Source organism: Columba livia, chromosome 3, assembly GCF_036013475.1.
Source record: "Columba livia isolate bColLiv1 breed racing homer chromosome 3, bColLiv1.pat.W.v2, whole genome shotgun sequence".
NCBI lineage: Eukaryota > Metazoa > Chordata > Aves > Columbiformes > Columbidae > Columba > Columba livia.
The window spans coordinates 26,719,192-26,746,394 of record NC_088604.1 but is presented as its reverse complement, the minus strand read 5'-3'; the positions used below and the strand labels follow the sequence as shown (position 1 = coordinate 26,746,394).

The window sequence follows — 27,203 nt, the reverse complement described above, 5'->3', positions numbered from 1 at the left end:
AGCTTATGTAGCTCTGGTTCCAGAGGCTTTGAAATTATGTTTAATTAGTAGAGCTGCCTGGGTGAGTGGCTGCCTCTGGGTGACATTAAGGACATCATGTGTAGCAGTAAGAACTCCACATTGCAATCCCTGTCATGGAGCACATGCTTAAGTCTTGCTTATGACAAGATAGGGAGGAATTTGTCCAGTTGGTAGAAAGAGCTGTTTGTGCAGAGGAAAGGTACAGTTTAGTCATTGAATCATTTAGGTTGGAAAAGACTCTTACATGTAAATCATCAAGTCCAAACCTTAGCCTAGCACTGCCAAAGCCACCACTAAACCATGTTCCTAAGCACCACATCTACATGATTTTTATACCTCCAAGGATGGTGACTCAGCCACTTTCTGGGTGGGTGAAGGTGTCCTGAGTAAGCAGTGCCTTTGGTTGTGGTGTCTGTAGTGGGCTTCTTCGCTGTTTAACGTTTAGCACTCTCCTCAGAGTGTGAGGATTTGCCAGCTGGCGCTCTCCCAGGCCATACCCAGGCATGGCTGGGCCAAACCGTGTTCTTAGTAAGCAGCAGGGAACGGGTTCCTTTTGGGGAGAGGAAGGAGGTGATGTTAGCCACACGGATGTGAGCAGGCCTCACAGTTAGGGCACAGACCTTTGTCCAATAGAATTGTTTATTTAGCATAGTATTGTAAGTGGTAGGACTGCCTAAACATCGTGCATATGTGCACACTTACATGTACCTCCATATGCACACCTACCTGCTATGCACGTGCTGTGCCTGTGTGCTACCACTTACGGTACTAGCTGGCCAGAGCAGCTTAAAACATAAAAAACCCCTTAAAATATGTAAACCAGTGCAAATGAAATATTTGCTACTACAAGGTTAGCATTCAGATACTTCTTTAATGTTATAATGAGAGCTATGTATCATGTTGTTTTGAAGAGGAAATGAAATGCTGGGGTTTTGGTGTGGAAAGGCCAGGATAAGCATGGGACTTGGTCTCTCTTGATCCACAGGTGGCACAATGTTAAATGGTGAAGGAGGAGCTCCAGGAACTCATGATTTCCTGAAAAATAAAGGTCAGTAAAAATTTCAGGATGTGATAAAGAAATGTACTGCTAGTTACTGTTGAATACGTATTTTTAAATTTTTGCATGTAAATCTGCTTGTAGCAGTCACTACTAGACTGAAATTTCACATTACCATCATGTAAGGAAACGAGATAATACTAAAATTAATTACAAAAATACTTCCCTTCAGTATTTTCTTTGAAGACAGGTCAAATCTGGCTGTGTTTTCTGAATCAATATGTACTTCTTTAAATGTATACAGGGATAGCTATTTTAATATAATGCATGGCTTTGGAGAAAATTCTGACGTGTGTATGTGGTTTGAAAATTTTTAACACTCATTGGCGTTCACAACATGCACATACACAAACATACGTATACAAATATACCCGTCTTGCGTACACTTGTATCACTGTATGTGACCAACCCCTTTACAGAAGCAAAGGAGCTTACATAGGCAGTTCATATGTGCGTATGGATCGCCGTGTACCATGTCCCCAGTCTGCAGTGTCTGTTCTCCTGAACTACAGCCTGTCTGGTACCCAGTCTGCCTGCTATGCTCTCTCAGTGATAAAACATGTTTATAATGGTACATAAATGTAAACAAAATATTGTTGCCGTAATGTTAGGCTGTCATATAAGTAACTCTTGTCACAGAATTGTTCCTTAAAATACTAAAATAACAATGGGTGGAAAGATTGTAAGGTATTTGTGGTATTTGTGTACCTGTGTGTATTAAAGTAATTAATTCTGTGAAATATAAAGCAAATAGGAACTTATACTAGGTCATTCAGATGTAGTGATACCATGTTTAAAGTTAACTGGAAATAACTCAAACACGTTTAGTGACTTCTTATTTGGGGAACTATTAGGTATTGTAACTCTGAGTACTGTTTTGTAAGTTCTTGAAGTCTTAAGTATTGTTTGAAGGGCTTGTAACCTCTAACAGAACATTTGCATCTCTCCTTTTACAGAACTGACAGCTGTTCAACAAGCCATGTCTGGTGTAAATCACAGTTATGAAGATTTGGGAATTTTACTGAAGGAAAAGATTTCAGAACTAGAAAGTATGCTTTCAAAAATGCAGAATATTCAGGAAGAATCGACCTCAATGATGCAGTGGTTGCAAAAAATGGACAAAACTGCATCAGATTGGGAAGCTGCTCCGACTGATAGTGAAGCAGTTAAAGCCCAAGTCGAGCAACATAAGGTATTTTGTGCCTTCAAAAAAAATTTCTTGCAGTTATTGGGTAAATTCTGTTTGAACAATTGGTATCTCAGCCTAGCTTACTGCTGCAGAGAGTATTTAAATGATCCTAGTAAGCATGCCAGTCAGACTTAGAGCAAATCTGGCAAACTGTGTCAGTGGAGTAAAAGCGCCACTGTGTCAGAGAGAGGGAGTTGTGCGGGTCAGAAAATAATAATTTTGGTGGCCAGTTTAAATAGGTGAGGCTGTATTGATCATGCAATAAACTTTATTTCCTTAGTGGTTTAAAGCTATATACCGGATTGCTTGTGAGATCTGAAGGGCTATATCTATCCAAAAGCTGTTTCTGCAGCTGATGGTTTACTGACACTCCACAGACCGCCTGGTCTCTGCAGCTGCAGCAGCTTATGCCTGTTCCAAAGCAGTGTTTCTCTTCAGCAGCTTTGTCATGCTTGTTAACTTATATAGCTACACAACAGCCTCTTCCCCGCTTTTAAGCTGATATGAGAAAACCACTGAATCAGCAGTAAGCTTCTGTCGTGTTTCAGCATTGGAGATGTATGCTTCTCTAGCAGTGAAGGGCAATGTTTGCACATGTAAAGGTTCTTCTATAAAGGGAAATGTAATGGATAGGGAAAATTCTTTCCTTGCCTGTGATTGTGTATAAACAAGAACAGAAATTGATTCAACTGAGTTACTTTTATATTTGATGGGTCACCCTTAAAAATTAACTTGAACAGCTACTGACTTTCCTCAGGCTTGGATAACCTTCAGTCCTAAAACTCAGACTACATGTGGAAGAAAACTAGTTTCTTATTTTTTTAACGAAGAATGTGCAAAGCTAACATGACCATCTTACCCCCAGTGTAGTCGTAGAAGAGTATTCACATATAGTTGGAAAACTGAGTGCTCAGGCAAGAGTCATCCTTCTGGTGCAGTTGGACCTTTTACTAAAAGTTCTAAATCAAGCACAGTTTTGTTCAGTGTTTATTTTAGTGGGTTTTGGATAATTAAAATGCAACTCCACAGGGCAAGCTTTGTTACTTAAGAATATTCATCTAAGAGCCCTTTGCCAGGCATAATGACCGTTCAGTTTTGTTTGTAAGAACAGCATGACTGAGGAATTGCTGGGTCATCTCAGTCTTCTGCTAGGTTTACACTTTAAGCTATGCTGCCCTTTATAGTTCTAGATGATCTACAACAAACAGTCTGTCTGTGATAGCAAGACTTCTAGGGAGGCAAATGTGGCTACACCACGCTCCTCCATTGGTGCTAGCTGGGTTGCTTCTACTGTGGACTGTTCTGTGCGTTAGTCAATTTGCCTTCTGTACAAGAACAGATTCCAAGTATATGTGGATATGATGGGACCTCATGGATCTTACTTATTTGAATTCTTCTGGTTCTGTCACTTTTTCAAATTTAATAAAAATTGTTATTAGTAATGTAGTTTAAATCTGTTTGGTTATGTCTTCCAAAGGAAATTGACCAGCAACATAAGCCATTACAATGTGTTTTGAGATTTATAGTAGAAAAGTAGTATGTAAGTGTTAGATATTTATTGTTTATCTTCATGCTTGGCATCTCAGTATTATGGCCTTCAATCTTTATACTTTACTATTTTTTATACTCTCTTACATATATATTTGTTTTATCACTTGAATTTTCAGCTTTTTGAAACAGAATTGAAGCAAAGTGCGAATAAAGTGCAGGAACTAAAGGACAAAGTGACAGAACTGTTGGAGAAGAACCCTGACTCTCCTGAGGCACCCAAGTGGAGACAAATGTTGGATAAAATAGGTACTTAAGTAAAGCTGTATTACAACTCAGACTGATTTGGAAGTTGTTTTATTATGAGTCTGTAAATATATTTGCAATCACTAGTATTTTTAATATCTTGCTCCCTCCTACCTTTTAAATTCTGTGGAAGTAACTCTTTTTACAGGAGAGTACATCTGGAGTAATTCCACTGATGTCCATGAGCTTTGAATTTGCATCAGTGCAATTGAGAGAGACTACAGCTTGACGCCCTGTCTGAGAGGGCTTTGTCTTTTTAAACGGTGTGCTTGATTTGACTGATCAGTTACTACTCCAGATACATGTGTTGTTCTTCTTACAAATTATAACAAATTATAACAAATTAAGTTAATTCTGATTTAATATGTAGAACAGTTTGAGGTCTTGGTACTGCTCTTGTGCATGCTTTTTTCCTGTGCACTAGTGGGTTTTGTTATTTTGTGGTTTTGGTGGCCTTTTGTAATTTTCTAAAACTGTTTCTATAAATGTTGCCCAAAAAATTGCAAATTACTATATTTGGACAATAGATTTTGAGATACTGCAGTGCATAATTGCCATTAGCTTTTAAAAATTCTTCTTAGGTTTGTCGTATTTTAAATAAATCATAGGTCAGTCTTGCTTCATACTGATAGGTATTTCTGTAGCTACACAAACAGTGATTTTAAAGCTGTGAATTTTTCTGAGCTGTCCCATTTGTAAGTGAAACTCTGAAAGGTAAGGTCTCCAAGAGAACTTGGGAAGTGTTGAGAGGGAGTTAACACAGAATGAGCGGAGGTCAAAGACAGTGAAGTGGCAGAAGAAGCTGAAAAAAACATGCATGAAATTCGGGGGCAAAGAGAGTTAGCAAAACATCAGAGCTGGCTGAGTGAGCACCGAGAGTATTGCAGAGGGAAGGGGGGAGGTTACAAGAGTTTCAGACTCAATGGCTGCTCTGGAAGCTGCTTACTACGAGTAGAAGAGACTATAGATTGGCCTAAGTGTGAACCTGAGCTCACGCTGCACTTTTGAAATACCCATGTACAGAAGTGTTCTCCTTGCCTGTCATTAGGTGCCTGGTTTAGATGTCTAAATGCGGCAGTTAATCTCCACAGGCTCCTCGTACAGACATTTGAAAGAAGTTTGCTCCTTCAGAGGGCTGTTCAGAGTAGAAGCCTAAATTAGGGCTTTTGCACATCCTTGGAGAGGTATCTGTTCTTATTTACTGAATAAGCAGAAAGATTTGTCGATCTAAATCAGGCACCTGAGTTATAACTGAGTACAACCCTTTGGCTTTTATTTCATTAGAGACCAGAGCCTAAATTTGGTGGTATTTCATTTAGTAATATTCTACTACAGTGCTATCACATGTTATATATTCATTTCTCTAAAAATTCTGGACATGGCTGTGCTGAGCTGCAGGTATTCATCCAAGTGTCTATGGATCTGACTGTTAAAAGATGCATTTGCCGAGTCACTGCAATAAGGCATCTGGAGTTAATCAGCAAGAAGCCTTATTAGAGAGCTCTGTTTATGTTTCATATATAGTCTGCTGTCTGACAACCCATCTGCTAGAACGTGCATGCAATATGTTAACATTATCATTGTTAGATTCCAAATGGAAAGAGCTCAATCAAGTTACATCTGAGAGACAACAAAAACTGGAGGAGTCTTCAAATTACCTGACCCAGTTCCAAACAGCAGAAGCTCAGCTGAAGCACTGGCTTGTAGAAAAGGAGCTAATGGTCAGCGTGCTGGGACCGCTGTCAATTGATCCTAATATGCTGAATACACAAAAGCAACAGGTTCAGGTGAGTCATGCCCACGTGCATTTTTGATTTAAGTTTCTTCTGCTTTTTTGCTATTGGCAAATACTATTTTGCATCTAGATAGAGTACAGCACAGTTAGTATGAACCATTACATTTGTTTTCAGCAAACATCAGCTTAAGTCATACTTGACTGTGGTAATTACAAGAAAAAATGTTTGTAAGAGTGAAGAGAGATCAGAACAGCTAAAAGAAAATGTTGAGGAGATACCAATCCCCTGATACATTTTGTTTGTTTATTTGTTTTGGCTGCACTGTGGTTTCTCTGTATTTGAATGAAAATGTTCTTTTGAAGTTATATTAATTTGAGTGTGTATGTAACATTTTAGGGTCAGTCCTTATATACAATTTATGCTGTAGAACTATCTTTTAGAGATTTTATTCACTTGACTGTACCATAATAAGAATAGGAAGGCAAATTAAATGCAGTACTGTGAATACATATGGGGCCAATAGTGTGGAAGACAGAAGACAAAGTCTAATGAAAAGGTGGAGTAGTTTACTTGCAGAAGTACAGCAAACTGCAGCCAAAAGAAACAAAAGTTAAATCAGAGTCGCAGAAACTAGAAATTTTAATTTCAAACATTTCTATTGCTGCCAGTTATTTTAAACTGTGATGAAAAATAACTTTTATTTTGCAAAAATATTATTAAAGCTGGCATATCAATATTGATTAAAATGAAGTGTTTAAAACATGATCTATGTTGTAGCACTATGTGAAAATGACAATATTAGTTTGTAAGTGCTTCAAAAATCTAGACAGATGGCGTAAGACTATAATGTATTACTTAACAGTCCTTAAAAGTTAAACCTAACTGACTGGAAAAGAAAGGGGTTGGAATGTTCTGTAGAGTAAAACCATTATATTTGTCCCTTCTTCTGCAAGCACTGTGACTTACTGTCAAAAAACCCCAAACAAACAAACAAAAAAACAAACCCCAAAATCAAACAACCTGGAAATCAGTGATATAAACTTTAAAGGTCTTACAGTACACATTCTGTCATTTTGTGAATTATCCAAATATTTTCTCTGCTATAATAATACATTGCAATATTATGTCAGAATATACCTTCTTTGAAGTTCGATCTTAAGATACTTATCGAAACTGCCTAGGAAAGAAGACACCGCTTGAAACTAAACAGTGATTATTTTACTTGGTATGGTTACTTAATTACTGTAGTATTAACAGGATCCATTGTTTGTTTGTATCTGCTGATTGAATTTTCATTAGACGATGTGTAAATTAACCTCATTTTTTCTTTTCTTTGATGTAAACAGTTGGAAACAGCACAGTTTAGAAGGGTAGAAGACGCAATTATTTCACTGGCTTTTAAACTCTGAGATCGATTACTCAACAAGAGAACTTAACTACCACAAATTCTACATGATTTTTGTCAGAAGCACTTTGCTTTTTTTTTCATGAGGTAAATGCCTTTAAAAATTTTCTTTCTTTCTAGATTCTGCTCCAAGAGTTTGACACTAGAAAGCCGCAATACGAGCAGTTAACTATGGCTGGTGAAGGGATTCTGAAGAGACCTGGTGAACATCCACCCTCCCATGAAATTGTAAAAGAGCAACTGGCAGCCGTGGCACAAAAATGGGACAGTCTAACTGGCCAGCTGAGGCACAGATGTGACCGAATTGACCAAGCCATTGTAAAAAGCACGGAGTATCAAAGTCTGCTCAGAAGTCTGTCCGATAAATTAAGTGCCTTGGATAGCAAACTAAGCAGCAGCCTGGCTGTGAGTACACAACCTGATGCTGTGAAACAACAACTGGAAATTGCTCGAGAAATGAAGGAGGAAATAGAACAGGAAATGAAGAACATAAATGCAGCTCAAGCTCTTTGTGAAGAGCTGTCAGCACTGGTTGAAGAAGAGTATTTGAAAGCAGAACTTACAAGACAGTTAGATGGCATCTTAAAATTGTATAAGGATATTGAGCAAAAATCAGGTTAGTATTTATTTAAAGAAAAATAGTAGCTAAGGCATAAAGTAAAGCGTGGTAGTGTCGTTTGCCTTTATAGACATGTTGAGTGAGCCGAGCCTCATGCCAACTCTCTATCCAGTCCAACCCCCAAGCAGTTGTGCATTAGAATTTAAAGGAGTCCGCATACTTTGAAAAGGTAAAAACAGTACCTGGGATCTCTAGCAAACAGTTTGGGAGACAATTTGAAGCACAACAGCAGGGCTGCTTCAGGTGCCTCTTCACTGAATTAGAATACCAAAAGAGGATGCTGTTCACTGAGCTACCTAACTACATAGGTGCAGAGTGTAACCCAAAATTGTAATTTTTAGGCAAGCACCAGTTAATGGCTTGGTAAAACACAGCTGTAATTGTATAAAACTGCCTGTGACAGATGGGGGCTGGTAGCCTGCAGCCTTCCATTACCCTGTGAAGAACAGATCTGGGCAAGTAATACGTTGCAAGCAGTATCATACTTTGTTTGCCCTAACAGCCTCAGTTTTAGCTTTTTTATTTCCTCTGGTCACCAGAAACTTCAAAGGATCTCACGAAGAACACATATTGCCTGCATGTCATGAGTTAGACACTGCTAGGCTAGATTACTTAATATTCCCTGTGTTTACGCTTTGTAATATCATGAAACACAACTACGTGTATTTTATCCACAAAATCTGCCTGAATGGGGGGGTTCATGTAGGCACAGTTTGGATAAGCTCCCTTCATTTGATTCATATCCAACTGCCTTCATTGTAAGAAACAGCTTTCCTTACATTAATGATCATTCATAATAGAATCAATATTATTATTATTATTTCTTCACTGAATACTAGCAGGTTCTGATAATGAGCCTCTGTGCTGTCTTCTCTTTTGTAGATAACCATGTTCAACAACTTCAGTCAGTCTATGCCACGTCTCATCAGTTCCAGCAAATGTCTAAGGACTTCCAGACCTGGCTATGCAAAAAGAAAGAAGAGCTAAACCAGGCTCGTCCTGTATCAGCCAAACTTGATGTCTTGCAGTCACTAATTGAAGAACAGAAAGATTTTAAGAAGACCATTACTGATCAGATTAGTTCATATGAAAGAATTGTTGCAGAAGGAGAAAGTATCTTACAGAAGACTCAGGGAGCTGACAAAGCAGCACTACAATCCCAAATTGCCACACTCAGAAGTAACTGGGATGAAATGAATAATCAGGTAAAAGAAAGGCAAGATAAATTAACAGATTGTCTGGAGAAAGCCCTCAAATACAAACAGCATGTAGAAAACCTGCAGCCGTGGATAGAGAAGTGTCAAAGCAACCTGTGTGAATTAAAAGTTGGCATAAACCCTGTTGAAATAGAGAATTCTATTGTTCAGGTGAGGGCCTGGCAGAAGGACCTAGATAAACACCATGGGATAGTGGAGCTATTAAATAATACTGCTGAAAGTTTGCTCAGTGCAAGTCAAACAGATAAAGAAATAGTTCAAGAAGAAACTAAGGTGCTGAATCAGATAGTAAACGTGGTTACAGAACAGCTACATAAGAAGAGAGAGTGCTTGGAAAATACGGCACAAAGGCTGAAAGAGTTTCAGCAATCAACCAGGGAAACTGAAAAACAGCTTAGAAGTACCAAAGAGCATCTGGAAGCTCATGACTCACTTGGACCTCAGTCATTCAGTAGCAAACACCTGACGATGATGCAGGCCCAGCAGAAAGCCTTGCAGGCTTTAAAGCCTCATGTTGATTTAGCAAAAAGGCTTGCCCAAGATCTGGTGGTAGAGGCTTCTGATTCAGCAGGTGTTTCTGACCTTTTGCTCCAAGCTGAATCTTTGGAGCAAGAATACACTGCAGTGAACCAGCAGGTTGAAGATAGATGCTCCTTCTTAGAGACAAAACTTCAGGGAATCGGCCATTTCCAAAACAGCATCCGAGAGATGTTCTCTCAGTTTGCAGAGTTCGATGATGAACTTGATAGCATGGCTCCAGTGGGGAGAGATCTCAAGGTACTGCAGTCACAGAGAGAGGACATTAAATGTTTCCTGAAAAAGCTGGAGGATCTTATAATGAATAATGAAAATGCTAATAAAAACTGTAAAATGATGCTAGCCACAGAAGCTGAAGCTTCTCCTGATCTTGTTGGTATAAAAAGAGACTTGGAAGCTTTAAACAAACAGTGCAACAAGCTACTAGACAGAGCAAAAGCCAGGGAAGATCAAGTGGAGAGTACTATTAGCCGTGTTGAGGAGTTTTACAGTAAGCTGAAAGAATTTTCCAGTCTGCTTGGGAGAGCCGAAGAACATGAAGAGTCACAAGGTCCTGTTGGAATGGAAACAGAGACTATTAATCAGCAGCTGGATACATTCAAGGTAGGAAGAGTTCTTTCTTACTACATAAAGTATTTTACCACACTGCAATTTTACTAAATATCGTTGTGAAAGGGATTCAGTAATTGCTGACCTTGGAGGACTCTTACTTCACGGCAGTCCATTCCACCTGTGTGCCTTTTTCTGTTTTAAATGGGATATTGTCTCGTGCTCCAGAGGAGTTTTCCTTGGCTGCAGCTTGGCAGACATGAGTAATTTGCAGCCCTGCTTACAATTCCTGTACCCCAGTTCCCTCTTCACCATCTCGTTTCCTTATGCGGTCCCTCTACCTTTTCTGTTTTTGAGAACTGTGTATTATCTCTATGTCCATGTGTTACACAAACTTTCTTCCTCACTGCGGTGTGAATTTTAGACTCCGGTGTTCACATACTGGCCCATGTTCACTTTGCTCATCTAAGTAGTTCAGTTTTTTTCACGTGGGTATAGGCTTCAGCATATGTAGGTTTAAGACCTTACCTTTTGCTGTTTTCTGTTCTAATACACTGGCCAGTTTTACCTCACTGAATCCCACCCTTACCTAGAAACATCCTGGGAAGAAGAAACCAGGTAAAATAACTTGCCTTTTATATTGGGAATATATCTGCATCATCCTTATCCAAAAGGGACTTTGGAGCTTCTGTGCGTAGCTTTTTTAGTATGCCAGTTAGCAATCCTTGTCCAACTTGGAAAGAAAATGCATTACAGTGACAGTGAGTGTTAATTGTGCTTTGGTGTCGAAATAAAATACAGATATTTGCTTGTTTTAGGTTACAATAAATGAATTTCCAATGCTCACTGGACATATATATAAATCCTACAGATGTAAGCAGTGTTTGAAAAAGATCATAAATCTCCTAATGGCTCTATAGTAGCACTGAATATTCTGTGCTGCTTTGGTTTCATTTCAGTCTAATTTTGATTCAAATGTTTGTATGACTTGTACATTAGTTCGCAGTTAATCATAAAAATAAACTTTCATAACAGGATTTGATAAACCATGCTATTAAAAAAATGACCTTGGAAAAATGTCATTACAGACTTGGCCCAACAGAGGGTGCATTTTGCTTGTTTAAACTAAACCGTATTAGAAAGGGAAACAACTCGAAAACTTTAATGTGGGAATTTTGGATGCAAGTGACTGTGAGTTTTGATGATCTTTCAGAATGCATAAATAGAGACAAAAATATTGAACAAATAGTTACATTATGAGGAGATTCCATTAGACTGAGAGGATTAAAATTGTAGGCCAGTCTGTCCTAACAAGTCTATCTCAATTTAAAAGAGAAACAAATGGCTTTTCTTTGTATATGGTTAGAAAAACACTTTGGATATTGGAAAACAGCAAAAGCGCCTGCTGGGATTGCTCTTGCTTACGCTGACTGTACAGGATTTCAGTTGTAGCCCATTCGTGATCTCTGATTTTGGCACATTTCTTGCATTTTCAAACATTAGATGCAGCTTTAAGTCTTTGTTGCTATATAAGTGCATTTATTTATGTATTTATTTATTGATTGATTGATTGATTGCTACAAAGAACAACACTTTTAGAGTGAAATAGCCTGATGAGCAGACAGGAGAAGAATTGAGTTCCCTGTGCATTGTCTCAGTATTGTGCTTCATCAGGGCATTGGGCAAGACACACCAGCTGCACAGTTTTGGAGTGAGAGCCTTCCCTGGTCTGTGCAGATCTGTGGGGAGACTGTCCCTGCAGCCAAAGAGTCAAAAGACCAAAAAGCCTGCAGAGGTGTAAAGGAGAACAGTGATTGTACGATGTCTATATCCAGAACCCTACTCCAGGATTGTATTTATGTTAGATGTTTGTAAGCTTAGAAATATGTTTGCTTGGAGCAACTATTTCAGGCCATGCTTTTGCTTATGAGTGAAAACACAGTACCATTAAACATGAGGTGAAAAATTTTGAAAAGGTGAAGGGATTGTTTAAGTAAGTGAAGAGCAAATGCAGGAATGAAGGAGCAGGGTGGGGAGCCCCTGAAGGAAGGAAATAGGAAGACCAGAATGGGAAATTTTACTAGGTGAGGGTGGTGAGTCACAAAGGGATACTGATAGCAGGAGCATCAGGATCAATGATTGCTCTCCTGATACTCAGTGTGAGTGCTACTGGGGCACAGCAAAATTACAGTAGGAAATGTACCTGTTCATACTCTCTGCTCTTCCAGAGAGCAGTTTTACCTGTGGCAGCAAACTGTGGGGAGATTGGCTCCCTCAGATCCTGCTCCACTCATGGTGTGTTTGTTCACGTTTGTGCACGTACGCAAACACACACAACCTGAAAATGTGGCTGTGGCCGCAAAACCACAGGCCACCTCTTTATGGCTTTGACTTCTGTGGTCAAGTGCAATCAGCCTCTGTTCCTCAAAAGTAAAGCAAAAGAGTTTTTCTTTGGTAGATAGATGTATTCACTTGAAATCTTCACTATCTTCAGGGAAGGATCTCCTGTAATGGGCCAGAGGTGGTTTTTGTGGTTTAACCAATTTTTATGTACAAAGAGTTAGAGCTTTATGCGTCTTTTGGGCATGACATTAAAATGCATACTTATTAAAAAAAACAAAACAAAACAGGCTTTGAGTTCTATTTTTATATCTCTATATATACATATACAAACGTGTTTATTTATATTCCCGTTTTGTAATCTACTTATTCCAGTCAGTATAGAGTATTAAAATGAAAGTATTCATTGTCAGTGTTAAACTATATCTATTTACAATGCAGATATAAAGTTTGCTTTCTGTAAATGAAAATCTCCAGCGGAGCTCATTTGAAAGTAGAACCATGACTCTTGCTTCACGAAGTACTCCAGGAAGTATAATCAAATGATGAATTTGTCTTAATTAATATAAAACACACAAAATCAACTACTAATTAACTCAGCTTTGTTAGACAGTTTTACCCAAAGTCTGTACCTAATGTGTAGATGGTATAAAAGGAAACTTCAGTGAATTAGGTCTGTTGAGGTACACCGTGTCCACCACCATTCTTCAAAAGCAGAACACAAAAGAATTGTGCAGACGGGCTGAACTGAACACCCTGGTTTTGGATAGCCACACAGTGCTGGGATGTTCATGGTAGGAGGAGTATTTGCAGCTAGGTTCTCTCTGAAATAGAGAAAGAAAAACCCCAGAACTTCAATTATTTTACTTCTGGAAACCTTTGCACAATTCTTTATACTGCCTTTAAAAGGCGTTATTCCTAGTAAAACCGACATGGCACTGTTACAGATTTCATCAGCACATGTATGGTTCATTTGATTTTTGCTTTTATTTTTGGAACAAAAGCAGATGTAGTCATTAGTGGTTGCCTTCTAATTGGACTTTATAGGAATTTTTAGTTAGCCTGAGCGTTCCTGCCAATGAGCTTGAACTAAGATTTTAATTGGCTTATGTTAGTTGTGTAGAGGGTGTCTGTCCTCCGATTTTCACTTCGAAGGCAGATAATGTTGAAAGAACCATCGGAGGCTTCTCTTTGTGCTCAGTAAGAAACTAGAAGTGTTGAAAAGCAAAGGTAAAATAAGCAAGTGTTTAAAGTTTTTTTTCAAGTATTGTATTTGAAAGTGACGGATGCGTCATATGAAAATCTTCAATAGATACAGTGAAAAATGCTAAATATGTTTAAAATTATAATAAAAATCATTTTGCTGTTGAACAAATACAGACCAATTTCAGTTATGCTTCCTCTACAAAATGGTGCAGCACTGTTTGAATTCAGTAAGGATCTGTTTATGGGTGTTTTGGGTGAGAATAACCATAGATGACAGTATCCCAAAAAATGCTTTTCTTTACCATTATAGTATGTGTTCTCAGCTATAGAATCCAGAGGTGAGTGTCTGTTTGGCATAATTTTAATGTTATGGCTGCTCACCAGAGAAAAGGAAAAGAGAATTTGTGTTGCCTGACTTTAATATTTTGATGCTAAAGTATTTAGCATTTTGATTCTGCAAAGGAGCAAGAATGGTTGGCTGCTGTGGAGAAGTCCCTGCACCCTCAGGCTTATTATAAGAAACTGCAAATGTCCCATCTAGTTGGGATGATGTTGCTAATATTGGCTAAGAAGCATCAGCTGAGCAATATCAGAGAGATCATTACAAAGTCTGTGGGCACAGGAATTATGGGGAAGAAGGACAACAAGGGCGGCGTGGCCGTGGGGTTTGTGTTCCACAACACAACTTTCTGCATTGTCAGTTTGCACCTTGTCACTCACGTGGAGGACTTTGAGTGGTGAAACCAGGATTATAAGGATATCTGTGCTCAGATTAGTTTTGTAACCCCTGATGATAGTGTACCTCAGCTTAACATCATGAAACATGATATCATCTGGCTAGGAGACTTGAACTACAGGCTTTGTCTCCCTGATGCCAGTGAAGTGAAAAATCTTATCAGTAAGAATGAGCTTCAGAAATTGCTGACATGACCAGCTGAATATTAAGCGCACTCATAAGAAAGCATTTGCAGGTTTCACCAAGAGATTAAATTCACCCCCACATATGCATATTGTAGCCATATGGACCTGAAGCCTAGTGACCAAAAGCCAGTCAGTGCACTTTTCCACATCAGGGTAAAGGTTGTAGATTAGCAGAAGTATCTGAAATTGTTTGAAGATGTTGTTTGTATGGTGGACAGAATGGAGAATGAATTTCTTCCTTCACTGGAGCTAAGCAGGAGAGAATTTGAGTTTGAGAATGTGAATTTCTGTCAGCTGCAGAAGCAGAAGTTTGAGATCAGGGGCAAGTCACCTGCCACTTCTTCATCCCAAAGCTCAATGATAAGCCACTACTGTAAGCCATGGCTTCGGGCTGAGCTTTGTGAAGGTTACTTGGAGCCAGATGAAAGCACAGACATCTCCCTGGACAGGTATGTTAGTAAGGACTCAGTAACCCTTCTGAACTCTGGTGAGGATACAATTGAGGATATTCCTGTACTTCACTTGGACCGAGGGAAGGACTATTTCCTTACTATCAGTGGGATCTACCTGCCCAGCTGCTTTGGCACGTTCCTGGAGGCCTTATGCCAAATGAGATTACCAATCTGAGAAGTTCCAGTCACCAAACTCATTGACCTGGGAGAAGAAAGCATCTTAGAAAAGGAGAAATCAGTTCTGCACATGGGTTCCCTGGACAGTGAGGATGCAAGTGGGATGCCACTGCAGGTGCCAAAGGAGATCTGGCTCTCGGTGAACCACTTCTTCAAGCATGCATGCCACCAGAAGGACCTGTTCCAGGCTCCAAGCATGCAAGAATTGGAGCAAATAATTGCCTGCCTGAACACCAGTATCCCCAGGACAATCCTGGGCAGTAACTACTCTGTGGCTGAAGTGTTCATCTTCCTCAAGGCCCTTCCAGAGCCAGTGATCTGGTACAAGCTGTATCAGTGGTGCCTCATCTGGTTGCACAACAGCTGGCTGTGCCACCACGTGATATTTCAGCTGCCTCGTTGCCATTGCAGCATGGTTCAGTACCTAATGTAATTCCTCTGAGTGCTACTCAAATACTCAGAAGACAACAATGTCAGTGTCACCATGATCGCCACCTAGTTCTCCAGCCTCCTCCTGTGCCTTCCACCCAACCTGGTGACACAGCAGACTCAGCAGGACCACCAGCATGCCATCATCTTCCTCTACAGCCTCCTGCTTGCTGGGGATGAGGAATGACTCCTGCCTGCATGCCAAAGCTGAGGCTTGTGCTGCCAGCCTTACACTGATGCTGAGCCTCTGACAGCTGCAGAAGTGCTGTGTATATAGTTGGAAGGGATGTGTTTCCCCTCTTTTTTGGAGTGGTGGCACATGGCCGTTCTTAGTTGGTGGAGTGATTTCTCTGGTTAATTCCAGTAACAAACAAGACTCTGGTATGCGAACTAGGTACGTGACCCCAAGCGGTTGGCATCCAACTTGTTAGAGGGACAAGCAGTGTTCAGCCACCCGAGACTGAGCAATAACAGGTCTGTGATGCCCCGGATGTCCGAGCTGCACACGTGCTACACTGAGTGGCTCAGCTTGTGCCTGCCCTCCTCCGCCCCATTGAACCCCATTAGTGATGGGGATCTGGGATTGCAATTCTTCCCTGTGAATGGGGAATTCCCAGTAAGTTTGGGTCATAAGCTCGCATTAAGTCCCTGCCCTTTGTACACATCACCCCTCACTACTACTGTTTGGATGGTTTAGTGAGGTCCTCAGATCGACTCCAGTGGGTTGGCCTTGGCCCTGCTGGAGTGTCAAGAAGACAGTCGAACTTGACTGTCTAGACGAAGTAAAAGTCATAACAAGGTATCCATAGGTGAACCTGTGGAAGGATCATTATATGGAGTTGGACTGAATGTTCCTCGTGGGTCTTTTCTAACTCAGGACATTTTATGATTCTGTGATATGTAGCTGACTGCATATCAAGTAGATCACTAAAAAAGAAGTGTGGTGTATTTCTTGCATACAGTGTATCCTGCTTGTTGCTTAACTCAGAATGCTCCAGCTGATGGCAGTTAATGCTCCGTGTTAAGTTTTAGCACTAATTGCCATATGCTGTCCTTACACTGAGGTCTGAATTGTCACTGTGACTGATGGCTCTGGTCATTTGGTGTACGGTTTCTGTGGTGCAGCTGCAGCTGGGTCAGGACAGCTTCATAGTGTTGGTGAGGTACCTCTGAGTCTCCCACCCCTTCACCTACATGAGGATGAACTAGAAGTGTAGGTACAAAATGCTGAACAGTATTTAAAAGATGCAAATGTCCAAAACCTGAATCTTTGTCCTGTTAGGCTGCTTTTGTCGTTAAGTCTAAGTCCCGTAAAAAAAAAAAAAAGTTTTCCAAGGATCAATACTTTTTTCCCCCAACATTTTAACGCTTGTTTCAGTGGGAGGGGGTGTCTGGGCGCTGCTGTGTTCCTCAGTAAGCCATTGCCTCAGAGCCAGGAGGTGAGAACTGACAGAGAATCAGAATTGGACTCACTGTCTTTCTTTGCATGTCACTAAAGACTAGTTTGGGAGATTTTTAAAACAATACACAGATGTACTTTCAATTTAACTTTTGTGTGGAAGCGTCCATTTAAATGAGGGCTTTACCAGACGGGGTGCTGGGTGCGGGCGGTGGTTAAAAGCAATGCGTGTCCTGACCAGAGTTTCTCTCGGGAAAGAGCCGGCGGGAGCGCTGTGGCCTCACCTCACCGGGCCCGCCCGGCCTGCCCTCTCGCTCGGGCAGTGCCGGCCCCGGGGCAGCGCCCCGCCGCGCTCCCGCCTCAGCCGGCTGCCCGGCGTGTCACCGCCCGCCCGCCGCACTGCACCGGCACAACCCTGCGCCAGCACTGAGGGCGCGGGGGGCGCTGAAGAGGCAGCGGGGGAGCCCCCAGAGCGGCGCTGCGGGAGCGGGTGGGCCGGCAGCAGATGTTGCCTGAACAGCGAAGCGGGGCGTTCCTCACAGCTCGGCGCTGGGAGGGCAGCGCCGGCCCGCGGGGGAGCGGGGCGGGCTGGGCGGGCGGTGCGCGCCGGCGCTCCCTGAGGGGTTTCCTCCCGCCCTCGCCTCCTTCCTCGCAGCTGCGCTTCAGAAAACAGGAGGAAGGAGGGAGGGCAGCCCACGGACCGCGGCTTGTAGCCGGGACCTGCTGAATGTAAACCTGCCGTGCCTTCGGGGGGACGCGCCGCGCTCGCTCTGCTCTGCAGTTGCCTTACACAGCTCTCCGGGATCGTATTGGGAGGATCGGTCTAAAACGTTTGTTTTCCGAGTGTCTGCTCGAAGGACGCGTTGGCTTGGCTGTTCGAAAGGGATGTTTTCCTGTGGAACTTGTGGAGGCACCACGGACAAGCCTGGTACAAGAGGAGGATAAGCTGCCTTTCGGATCAAGGTTATTTATAGCTACTGCCAAAAAAAGTAAAGGGCTGGTTTATTATTTTTAATGTTCTGGATCTAACTTATTTCCCTCACCCCAAGAGTTTTTCTGTGCCTTGGTCTGGACCTTACACAGCCACTGTGGATTCCATCTTTTTAAGCTGCCACACCATGTTTTATTTATAAAGGAGATGGGACTCTGCAAACGAGTTAAATGGATTACAGTTAAGCCGTCACCTACAGAAGATAATGTCCTGCCTTCTGTAGTGCTTGTTCATTTGGAGGGCTTATTTGGGAGATTTCAAAGAAAGATTCTGACCTGAAAAAATAAATGAAGCCTTCTATGGAGTGTTTGAAATACTCGAGCCATTGCTGGGTTTTGCTATACTTCGTTTTTCTGTGACATTGGAAGACTTTTGTTACTTTCTTACTGAAGCACTTTGTATTCTGGGGAGGGGGGGAAACCTCACATCCAGGTAAAGCTGCATTTAAACCGATGCACTGATTATGAATGACCTCAGCCACCTCATAAGTTATGATGTATATTTTGTATCTATGCCTCTTATGCTAAGGGCAAGTTTACTGTAATTCTTTGGAGTGCTAGTGTTTTTTGAATGTTTCTCCTATATCCATGAAAACAGAGGTATAGTGGTGTACTTGTGCAAATACGTTCAGGATGGGGAAGCCACTTAGCAGGCCAGACTGTCTACGACAGAATCCTCCTTGTGTTGGCAAAGGGGAAGAAGATGAAGATCTAAATATTGAGGACTGCTACGTTCCCCAGAGATCCATCTATGACACTGTGCGGCTGAATGAACAGATCGATTCGGGCTCCAAGGGCAGCCTCTCCTCGAGGCATTTCACAGACCGGACCCTACCCTATAGTCACAGAACGCTGGACATCAGCACTTTGTGCTCCAATGGTGCCCTTACTTCTTCCAGTGTTTTTGAGCTCCGAAGCCGTGAAGCTAACAAGTTAGATGAAAAAATGATCTTTGATGCTCTGAAACTGAACAGCGATATAATTCGGACAGCTGGGTTACCCAAAGCAAAGTCTCACACAGAAAAGAAAGAGCATAGGCGATCATGGAGAATGTTTGTTCCGCCCAACTTTTCGGATTACACGAATAAAAGTGAATCCTCCTTTAATGAAACTGCTGATATGTCAGATACAGCTAGATCAGGCAAATGCAAATGGGGTACCAATTCTCTTACCTCGGAAGAAGATGATTCTGGTTTATGCAGCCCTCCAGCAGAAAGGGAAGAAAAACAGGACACACTGTTAGCAGGGGAGCAAGCTCAAATACAAAGTTTATCTTCTGCAGAAGATATCCACGCAGTAGGCCAGTTCAGACCCTATTTCCCAGCGATTTGCAGAGAGCAGCAAACCCCACTGCTTGCAAGCAGTAGTGTCCCTGTCAAAGAAAGCTGCAGATTGACTTTGCATGACATTTTACCCTCTGGAAAAGTAAAACAAAGTAATGTACAGGCATGTGAGAGTGATAAGGAAGAGATGGGTGGGAAATACTCTCACTTAGAAGGTTTCAAAGAGAAAACTCTGTTACATGAAGATCCTCTTCAAAGTGATGAAAGAAGTATTTCCCTCGACAAAAATGAAGTGGAAAATGTATATGAAGTTCATGAAAAGATTCAAACACGAGTTACAGCAGTAGAGGAGGATTATGTGCATGATGCACATCATCACATAGATGTTAATTATGCAAATGTTGCCGTAAATGCTAGTGACTTGGATTTAGCAAAATATGAGATTTTATCTGATACAGAGGAATCCAGCATAGCATGTACAGGCTCAAATGAAATAACATTTTCTGTTGAACAGCTTGAGCTAGGTAGTACTGTAAACTGTCCAAAAGCTGTCCCAGGGAGAAGTAGAGGCAATATCTGGACTACTGGCATCCGAGAAACCTTGGATACAGTCTGCAATGGCCTATTGTCTAACAAGGTAATTAAAAAACAAAATCTACAGATTTGGTAAATAATTGTAACACAGCTTTAAAGGTATTTGTTTAAAGCTTTCTTTAAGTTGTGCTGCGGTTGCAAAAATGTCATTTTTTTGTTAATTCAGCTGCTGCAGTAATCAGTGTCATTTGCACATGTGGGATGTCCAAAATAGGTGAGATGGTCAGTTCAGAAAATGAGTGGGGGGCAAATTCTGAGAGGTCTAATCACTTCCAGCTGTGCAGGGCAGGGTTCTGTGTTGCCCAGCTGGTGCCTGTTACTCCCGACTGGAGCGTCTCCCCGTGCACCCGCACGGTGCTGGGTGTTTGCAGGGAATGCGCTCACAGGCAGCGCCATTCAAGGGCAGCTGCAGCCCGTGTAGCCTTGCTCATCAAGGTATAAGCAGCAAAATCAGATCATTGTGGTTTCCAAAGCAGGCAGATTAAAGGCTCACCGCCTCTTCTGAAAGCTGCCTTTTGCGTTTGTGTGCCAGAAGGCTAATCTGACGTTACAGTAGTATTTTACAAGCACAGGATCTTGCAGTGCTTTGCGCGTGGTGGATGAGGTAAGAGAGCAAAAAGCGAAGCTTTGTAATAAGGAAAGGGTGTTTGTGTCGGGTCTGTAATTTTTTTCTTCCCACTCTGGTTGAAATCTGAGATACTTCAGGCTTTGTTGCTAAGTTGTTCTGGTAAACTTTGGCCTCAGCAATAATTGTAATTTACTTTAAGCTTCTCTCTGCAAAGTATGCACACTCTTTTAAAGGGCAGATTATGGAGATCAGTCCTCCCTGTGGTAAGACGTTGCTCTCAGAAGATGAGGCTTTATGGAACATAAAAGAAGAATTTGTTATTGATTCTGTGTGGAAATATTATTCTGCCTCCTCCCTAGCCTACAGTCAAGAAAAACACAAGTGTTTTCCTTTTTCTGGGAGCAGCCAGCTGGTTGCACTCTTTCAGTGCAACTCTTTTTTTGGTCCTATAGTTTCCAGGTTTCTTTATCTGTAGGAACACAATTCTTAAGGGTACTTAATTTGTTTTACCCCTCGTGTTTAGTGCAGTTGCTCTAGCTTCTAGATTGACTTGTCAAGCTGGTGGAAGTGTGCTCAGCCACCTGAGCTCCGCTGCTGTCCAAGCGCTCACTTTCCACACTGTGTTTGGTGTAAAGGAGGAGGCGCTGGTGTGTTCCAAGTCATCTGGGCTTTCCGGGGTGCTGAGAAAGGTTTCTTTGAATAGCTGAATGCTGCTATAGAAATAGAACGATTTAGGGTCAAAAGTTGAGCATTCTTTAGCATTGTTTATTCATTGGTTATTTTTCACTGGCCTGTGTAATTAATTCAGGGGCTTCAGGCCATTTTCTGATCTCATTGACATTGGTGTCAGTGCAGCCTAATGCAGTTGAATACAAATGGAGATTTACATTGCTGTTGCTAATGGTAATAATCTGGCTCTGAAAAGCTTAAATACCTGAAAGAGTAAAATAAAGCAAACAGAAAACTGCTCAAACTGCTGTTTGGGTACTGTCAAAGCCCTGGCAATTTGCAAGAATATCCCTCTGAATGAAAACCCATTCTCCTGGGCTTTCGCTGGGATACTGTTTCAGCAGCGTCTGTAGTGCCTCCTTCTCGCTTGCTACCATTATATTTTCCTAGAAACTACCTTAAAATATCTCTTCCTTCACTGCTTCTTTAACTTAAAACTTTTGCTTTTATCCTAATTTGGAAAAAAAATGCCCAGTTGTCTCTCTTGGTGTGTTTGTGCTTGTTTATTTGATGAAGCTTAACAATCCTTCTGCGCCAGTTTATGGTAGATTTTGCAGATAGATAAGTAAATGGATAAGTTTCTCCAGTCTTGAGATTTTTTTTCTCTATTGGAAATGCTTTCTTTTTTTTCTTTTATTTTCTCAAAAATTCCCCCCCTTCTCTCTCTCTCCCTTTCCTTCCTGTCTAAAACTACTCACAGAAATGTATGTAGTCTTCCCTCTATCATGTATTGCATTTAGATTGAGTCTATCCTGTTCAGATTTTTTTTTTTTTTAGGGAGGTTTTGATGAGGAGTGGTTTCCTTTCTTCTAGAGACCAATTTTCAGCTTGTTGTTGTTGTGTGTTGTGGTGTAACCACCAGGTGCATTTTACGTCAGAAAATGAAATGTTTCATGAGTGTCTTGTATTTCAACTGCAGGTATTCCAGAAAGAAGAAATTGAACCTCTTCAGGTGAAACAACAGGAGGTAAATTGGTTGGGTCAAGGCCTTATTCAAAGTGCTGCTAAAAGTACCAACACAGAAAACCTTGAACATGACCTTGAAGATGTCAACACCCGATGGAAGACTCTTAATAAGAAGGTTATTATTTTGTGTACTATTCTGCTTTTGTTGTGCTTTGCTTTTTGATTATTGGCTTGCTGACATATTTCAAAATACAGGAAATTAAACATTCACTAAGAATATGAATTATATTACTTTACACAATCACTTTGGTAATTCTGAGGATAAGATTTATATCAGTTATAGCCAGAGGTATTACTATGATTTATGAGGTTTTGTCAAACTTTCTGTAGGTCTGTCCTGGACTTTACTCAGGAAGGACTCCTCTAGGACTATGTGCTCCTTCCTGCTTGAGCAGAACAGGGAATTCTGATAACCCAATAAAAGAGGTTGAAATTGTGACGCATTCATGGGAAAAGTAGTTATGTCATTTGTAGCCAGCCACTTTCAAGTAGTTCTTCTTCAGTCTTCACACATTTTTTCACTCTGTTGTGTTCATTCATGAACACTGTTGTACCTGCACAGGGCAGTGATGCAGGCCAGATTTGTGTGACTAGCGGCACACTCCTTTTATAGCCCCTTAAGTATTGTGTTGCTTGAGACATTCCCACTGCTTTGGGAAACTGGCCATAGATGTTTTTCTTTGCTTTTGAAGAGTTCTCTTCCAGCAGTAGGTGCTGTTGGAAGATGACAAGGGTGGGAAGTAAAACCAGTGCTCATTTTCCCTGGTCTGTCTTACTGAAGGAGTGATGCAGCAGAACCTCAGACACCTGTGGTTCATCTATTGGCCTTCTCCTTTCTTATTTCTTTTTTCCTTTGAAGGGATTATTGCCTCTCATTAAGAGTTGCTGCTTTGGGTCTCTGGCTTGGTCTTTCTATAAAGAAAATAAAGACTCCCTGAAACATACATGTCCTGTCAGTATGTTTCATAATGCTGCAGCTATATAAAACAGGAGTATCTCTTGCAAAGGACTACTAGAGCAGTCTGATTTACTGGCAGTCAACCTCTTCATTGCATATCTGTAGCCCCAAGAGATTAATGCTAAATTGTGCCATAGAGCTGTTAGAAACAGCTATGAAAATGAGAGTACTTGTTAGTGATATTGCCAGATGTTCTACAGTTTTTGGCTACTTATTTTGCAGAAATAAAAAGGTGAGCACAGTCCAATCCTGTACTTGTTTCCAGGTTGCCCAGCGTGCTGCTCAGCTACAGGAAGCCCTTCTTCACTGTGGGAGGTTTCAGGATGCCCTCGAATCTCTGCTTAGCTGGCTCATTGATACAGAAGACCTTGTGGCTAATCAGAAACCACCATCTGCTGAATTCAAAGTTGTGAAGGCCCAAATACAAGAACAGAAAGTAAGTGAAATGCATTCAGAAAAATCTCTCCTTCCACTGGATCAATGAGAATAATTTCCCCGTCTCTGACAAAGCATAAAATCTGTTCAAGTTTGTTACATTACATTGAAGTGTGCTGAGGTGTTTAAAGCAGTCATCTGTTCGATACTCAGGAATGTGTCCAGGATTGGCAGAGATGCTTGTCTTCTGGGACATAAGACAAAGAGTGACACTGTGCAAGCTGAGCTCTGGTTAGAATTATTACCACTATCTGGAAAGAATTTTTAGAGGTCCATTGGAAAAAGAGAAAGCATAAAAACAGTGTTCGACCCTTTGGAAAGTAGAAGATGAAAACTATTAAATTTTCATTGTAATAATTCCAAAGTAAATTGAATTGTAGATTATGGATTTGAATACTTGGCTCTTGATCCTAATTGTAACCTGATTGTTGCTGGTAATTAGTTGGAATGCTGTTAGGAAATGGCCTGTGCTAATGTAGAAGTGCTGTCAGTGTTGTCAACTTTTGCAAATTTTCATAATGATTATAGAAGAAAGAACCATAATGTTTCTCATGAAACACACACTCCATGCAGTTAGACTGTGTGACCTGCTGCCACCCAGAGATTTAATATAAGGTTATGGTTAATACAGGTTGTCATGTTGGGATATCTGCAGAGACAAAATGTTAATGTTACCAAAGGCAATCAGAGACTAGAGGAAGGGAGGATTTTAGACAGTGGTGTGTTTTATTCTTCATGGAGAAGTTAATTTATTGGACTAGGTCAGTGAACTCAGTTGTATCTCAAACAAGTGATTAGTCAATTATACAAGAGTTTTTACATCAATTTTCCCCTCTCTATAAATATCAGAATGGCTGGTTGGGCGTGGTGAAACTGCTGTCCATAGCAAAACACTTGAGAAAAAAAAATGAGCATGTGTTGGGGGGAGGGGTCGTTGTGTGTTTCTTTTTCTGATTAGCGTTATTCACACTTTCATCACAGTATAGGCACTGCTTTTTACTTCTTTTTGCTTTAACAGGTTTTCAAGAAGTCTAGCTCCTTGTGTTTTTACACTTGTGTTATTACAGTGTTTATTAATAACCTAATGCCTGGTTGCTTTCTCTGTAGCTTCTCCAGAGGCTGCTGGATGACCGCAAGCCTACTGTTGAGGTAATCAAACGTGAAGGGGAGAAAATTGCAGAGTCAGCAGAACCTGCTGATAGAGTGAAAATCTTGAAACAGTTGAGTTTCCTGGATAGTCGATGGGATGCATTGCTCAGTAAAGCTGAAACAAGGTATTTGAAATCCTTTTATAGATTTGAAAAATGTAGATGTAGCATATGATAGATTATTAGAAGCAGCGTGGGGAACTCTGTAGTGTGAAAACTTGTAATTACTATCATTCTTATTATTACATTACATTATCGTGCCTTGATGTTAATGTAATAGGTTCTCTGAAGCAAAAGTGGAGAGAAGTGATTTGAACAGACCAAAAATTTTTTTTTAATTTTAGGTTAAGATGCTACAATCTGCTAGGATTAATTGTATGTGTATCTTCTGAATATTTTATCTCTGTTAGTGCATTAGAATGCAAGTTTCTTGATGTACGAACCTGTTTTGCATAGAATCAAGTGCAAATTTTACACTTAACTAGTAATAATAATGAGGGGGCATTCAGCTCTTCTCTTTTTCTGTTTGGTATTATCCATATAATTGTTTCTACAACTTGGAGATCCTCATACTGTTAGTTGCTGAAGTACTTATGCAAGGTGCTGAGCTCTATTGGTTCTGAAGAAGAAGAAGGACCGTCCAAGCATGTAGATATACTCTAGCAACAGAGAAAACGCTGTCTCTTAAAGACAATGCAGTCCAATTCAAGTTCCAATTAAAAAACAAAACAAAAAACATGCACACAGTATCTGTGTATACACACACATAGATTTGTGAGTTGTTATCGAGGTATAAAATACCTAGGAAGTTATGAACTGTAAAGTGTCTTTGAAGAAATCTGTGTTGAAATGGTGGCTGAACGTGTTTTCTGGGTGGGGATTTGGAAAAGGATGGCCTTGTTCAGAGTAGAGAGGAGAGTGTGCACAAGAGGTGGCCTGAAAAAGACATGTTATTGAGAGCAAGAAAGTACTTGGAAAGTTGAAGAAAAGGAATTTAAGTGAACAGCAAAGGTTTGCAATTAAGAGTGTTGAGATTTGAGAGCTTAGGGTAGCATTGAACTCCCCTCTTTTGTCTCTTAGTCCTTCTGGTAGCCTCTCTCTAGTTCCTTTACTCAGAACCTCTTTTGTTACCTCATACTGATAATACAATTATTTCATTAGAGTCAACCATTAATAGACAATTATTTCCTTTTTTAAATTTTTTTTTCCTTAATTGAAGAAATCTGACTCATTACCTGGGGTAAATGTTGATGTCATGTTTAATTTAATATTATTCTCCCAGTCTGGTGATATTTAATTAAAAATCAAATTGCAACTTTTCCCAGGCCATCTATTAGCTGCAATCTTTCCTCCATTTTTACTTGGGCAGTCTCTAGAAATGAAGAGATTTGAGGATGATTTTGAAATCTATGCAGAGTACTTCACTGAGTGTTCTGTGGCTGTCTCAAGTCTACCTTGTTTATAAGCCTTGGGAATCACATATAAACATAGCTTTTATCTGGAATTAGATCCCCATTTGAGAGACAATATTGTGATGTTTTTCACGTAGGGCAAATCTCTCTTAAAAGTCTGCTTGAGTGATATTTGTTCAGCAGTGGTTGCTGTAATCAAGAGTCTTCTCTGAAATGTAATAATCTGAAACAGAAATGTTTCATATACTGCTTTTTTATTTTGGAGGTCAAGTCTCTGTGCTTTATTAACATTGTCTCACTAACTTCATGGAGAGCTTTTATCCAGAACAAGATATGCAAAAGTACAGCCAAGGAGTTCTGTTCACATCATTGAGCAAATGTTTAAAGATATTTTACAATGCTGAGGAAGCATGACAACATGTTCTGGTTCAATAAAGCCTTTGCCCAACTTTAAAACACGTATAATAGTCAAGGGAATGTAACTTTATACTTAAAGACAGCTAGAAAATTGAGAACGATACAAATTGGGTAGAAAAGAATGTTTTGCTGAATTGAGTGCTAGAATGCTTTCAGCAAAAAGTGTATGAATAAGGTAATATTATTTTTATTTGCAAAACTTGCATGTTGGCTAAAAGACTTTCAAACAACTTTGGAGGTTTTAAAAGTATTTTATCTTGATCGTGATTGAATATCATAGATCATTTCTATTTCATTTGATGACTGGTTCCTACCATAAGACAGAATTATTTCTTTTTTTTTGCGAAGTATTCAAGGATTTTTTTTTTTTTTTTTTTTTTACTATTTCACATTTGCTTCATCACAAAAATAACCTTTCTCTTGGTGTGCTGATAGGAACCGTCAATTGGAAGGCATCTCAGTGGTAGCGCAGCAGTTTCATGAAGCTCTGGAGCCACTGGTGGAGTGGTTGACCGCCACAGAGAAGAGGCTTGCAAATGCAGAACCCATTGGAACGCAGGCCTCCAAATTGGAGCAGCAAATTTCTCAGCATAAAGTAAGATACAACCCACACACTTGCTTGTGTCATTCTTTGTAGACACGCCATAAAGTGCAA

At 40.5% G+C, this 27,203-nt stretch overlaps 1 protein-coding gene and 1 pseudogene across 41 annotated transcripts in view; both read left to right on the top strand.

Annotated features, from left to right (window-relative positions):
- Nucleotides 1-27,203, top strand: part of DST (dystonin) — a 307,340-nt gene that overhangs the window by 217,352 nt on the left and 62,785 nt on the right. For all 41 annotated transcript variants that reach the window (XM_065056139.1, XM_065056154.1, XM_065056174.1 and 38 more), the window contains 10 exons: nt 1,007-1,069; nt 2,035-2,270; nt 3,935-4,064; nt 5,649-5,848; nt 7,323-7,818; nt 8,704-10,178; nt 22,132-22,293; nt 23,402-23,572; nt 24,679-24,845; nt 26,984-27,143. In XM_065056139.1, coding sequence (XP_064912211.1) covers nt 1,007-1,069; nt 2,035-2,270; nt 3,935-4,064; nt 5,649-5,848; nt 7,323-7,818; nt 8,704-10,178; nt 22,132-22,293; nt 23,402-23,572; nt 24,679-24,845; nt 26,984-27,143 — 3,260 coding nt within the window. The remainder of the gene's footprint in view (nt 1-1,006; nt 1,070-2,034; nt 2,271-3,934; nt 4,065-5,648; nt 5,849-7,322; nt 7,819-8,703; nt 10,179-22,131; nt 22,294-23,401; nt 23,573-24,678; nt 24,846-26,983; nt 27,144-27,203) is intronic.
- On the top strand, nt 14,220-15,875 carry LOC135578933 (inositol polyphosphate 5-phosphatase OCRL-like; annotated as a pseudogene).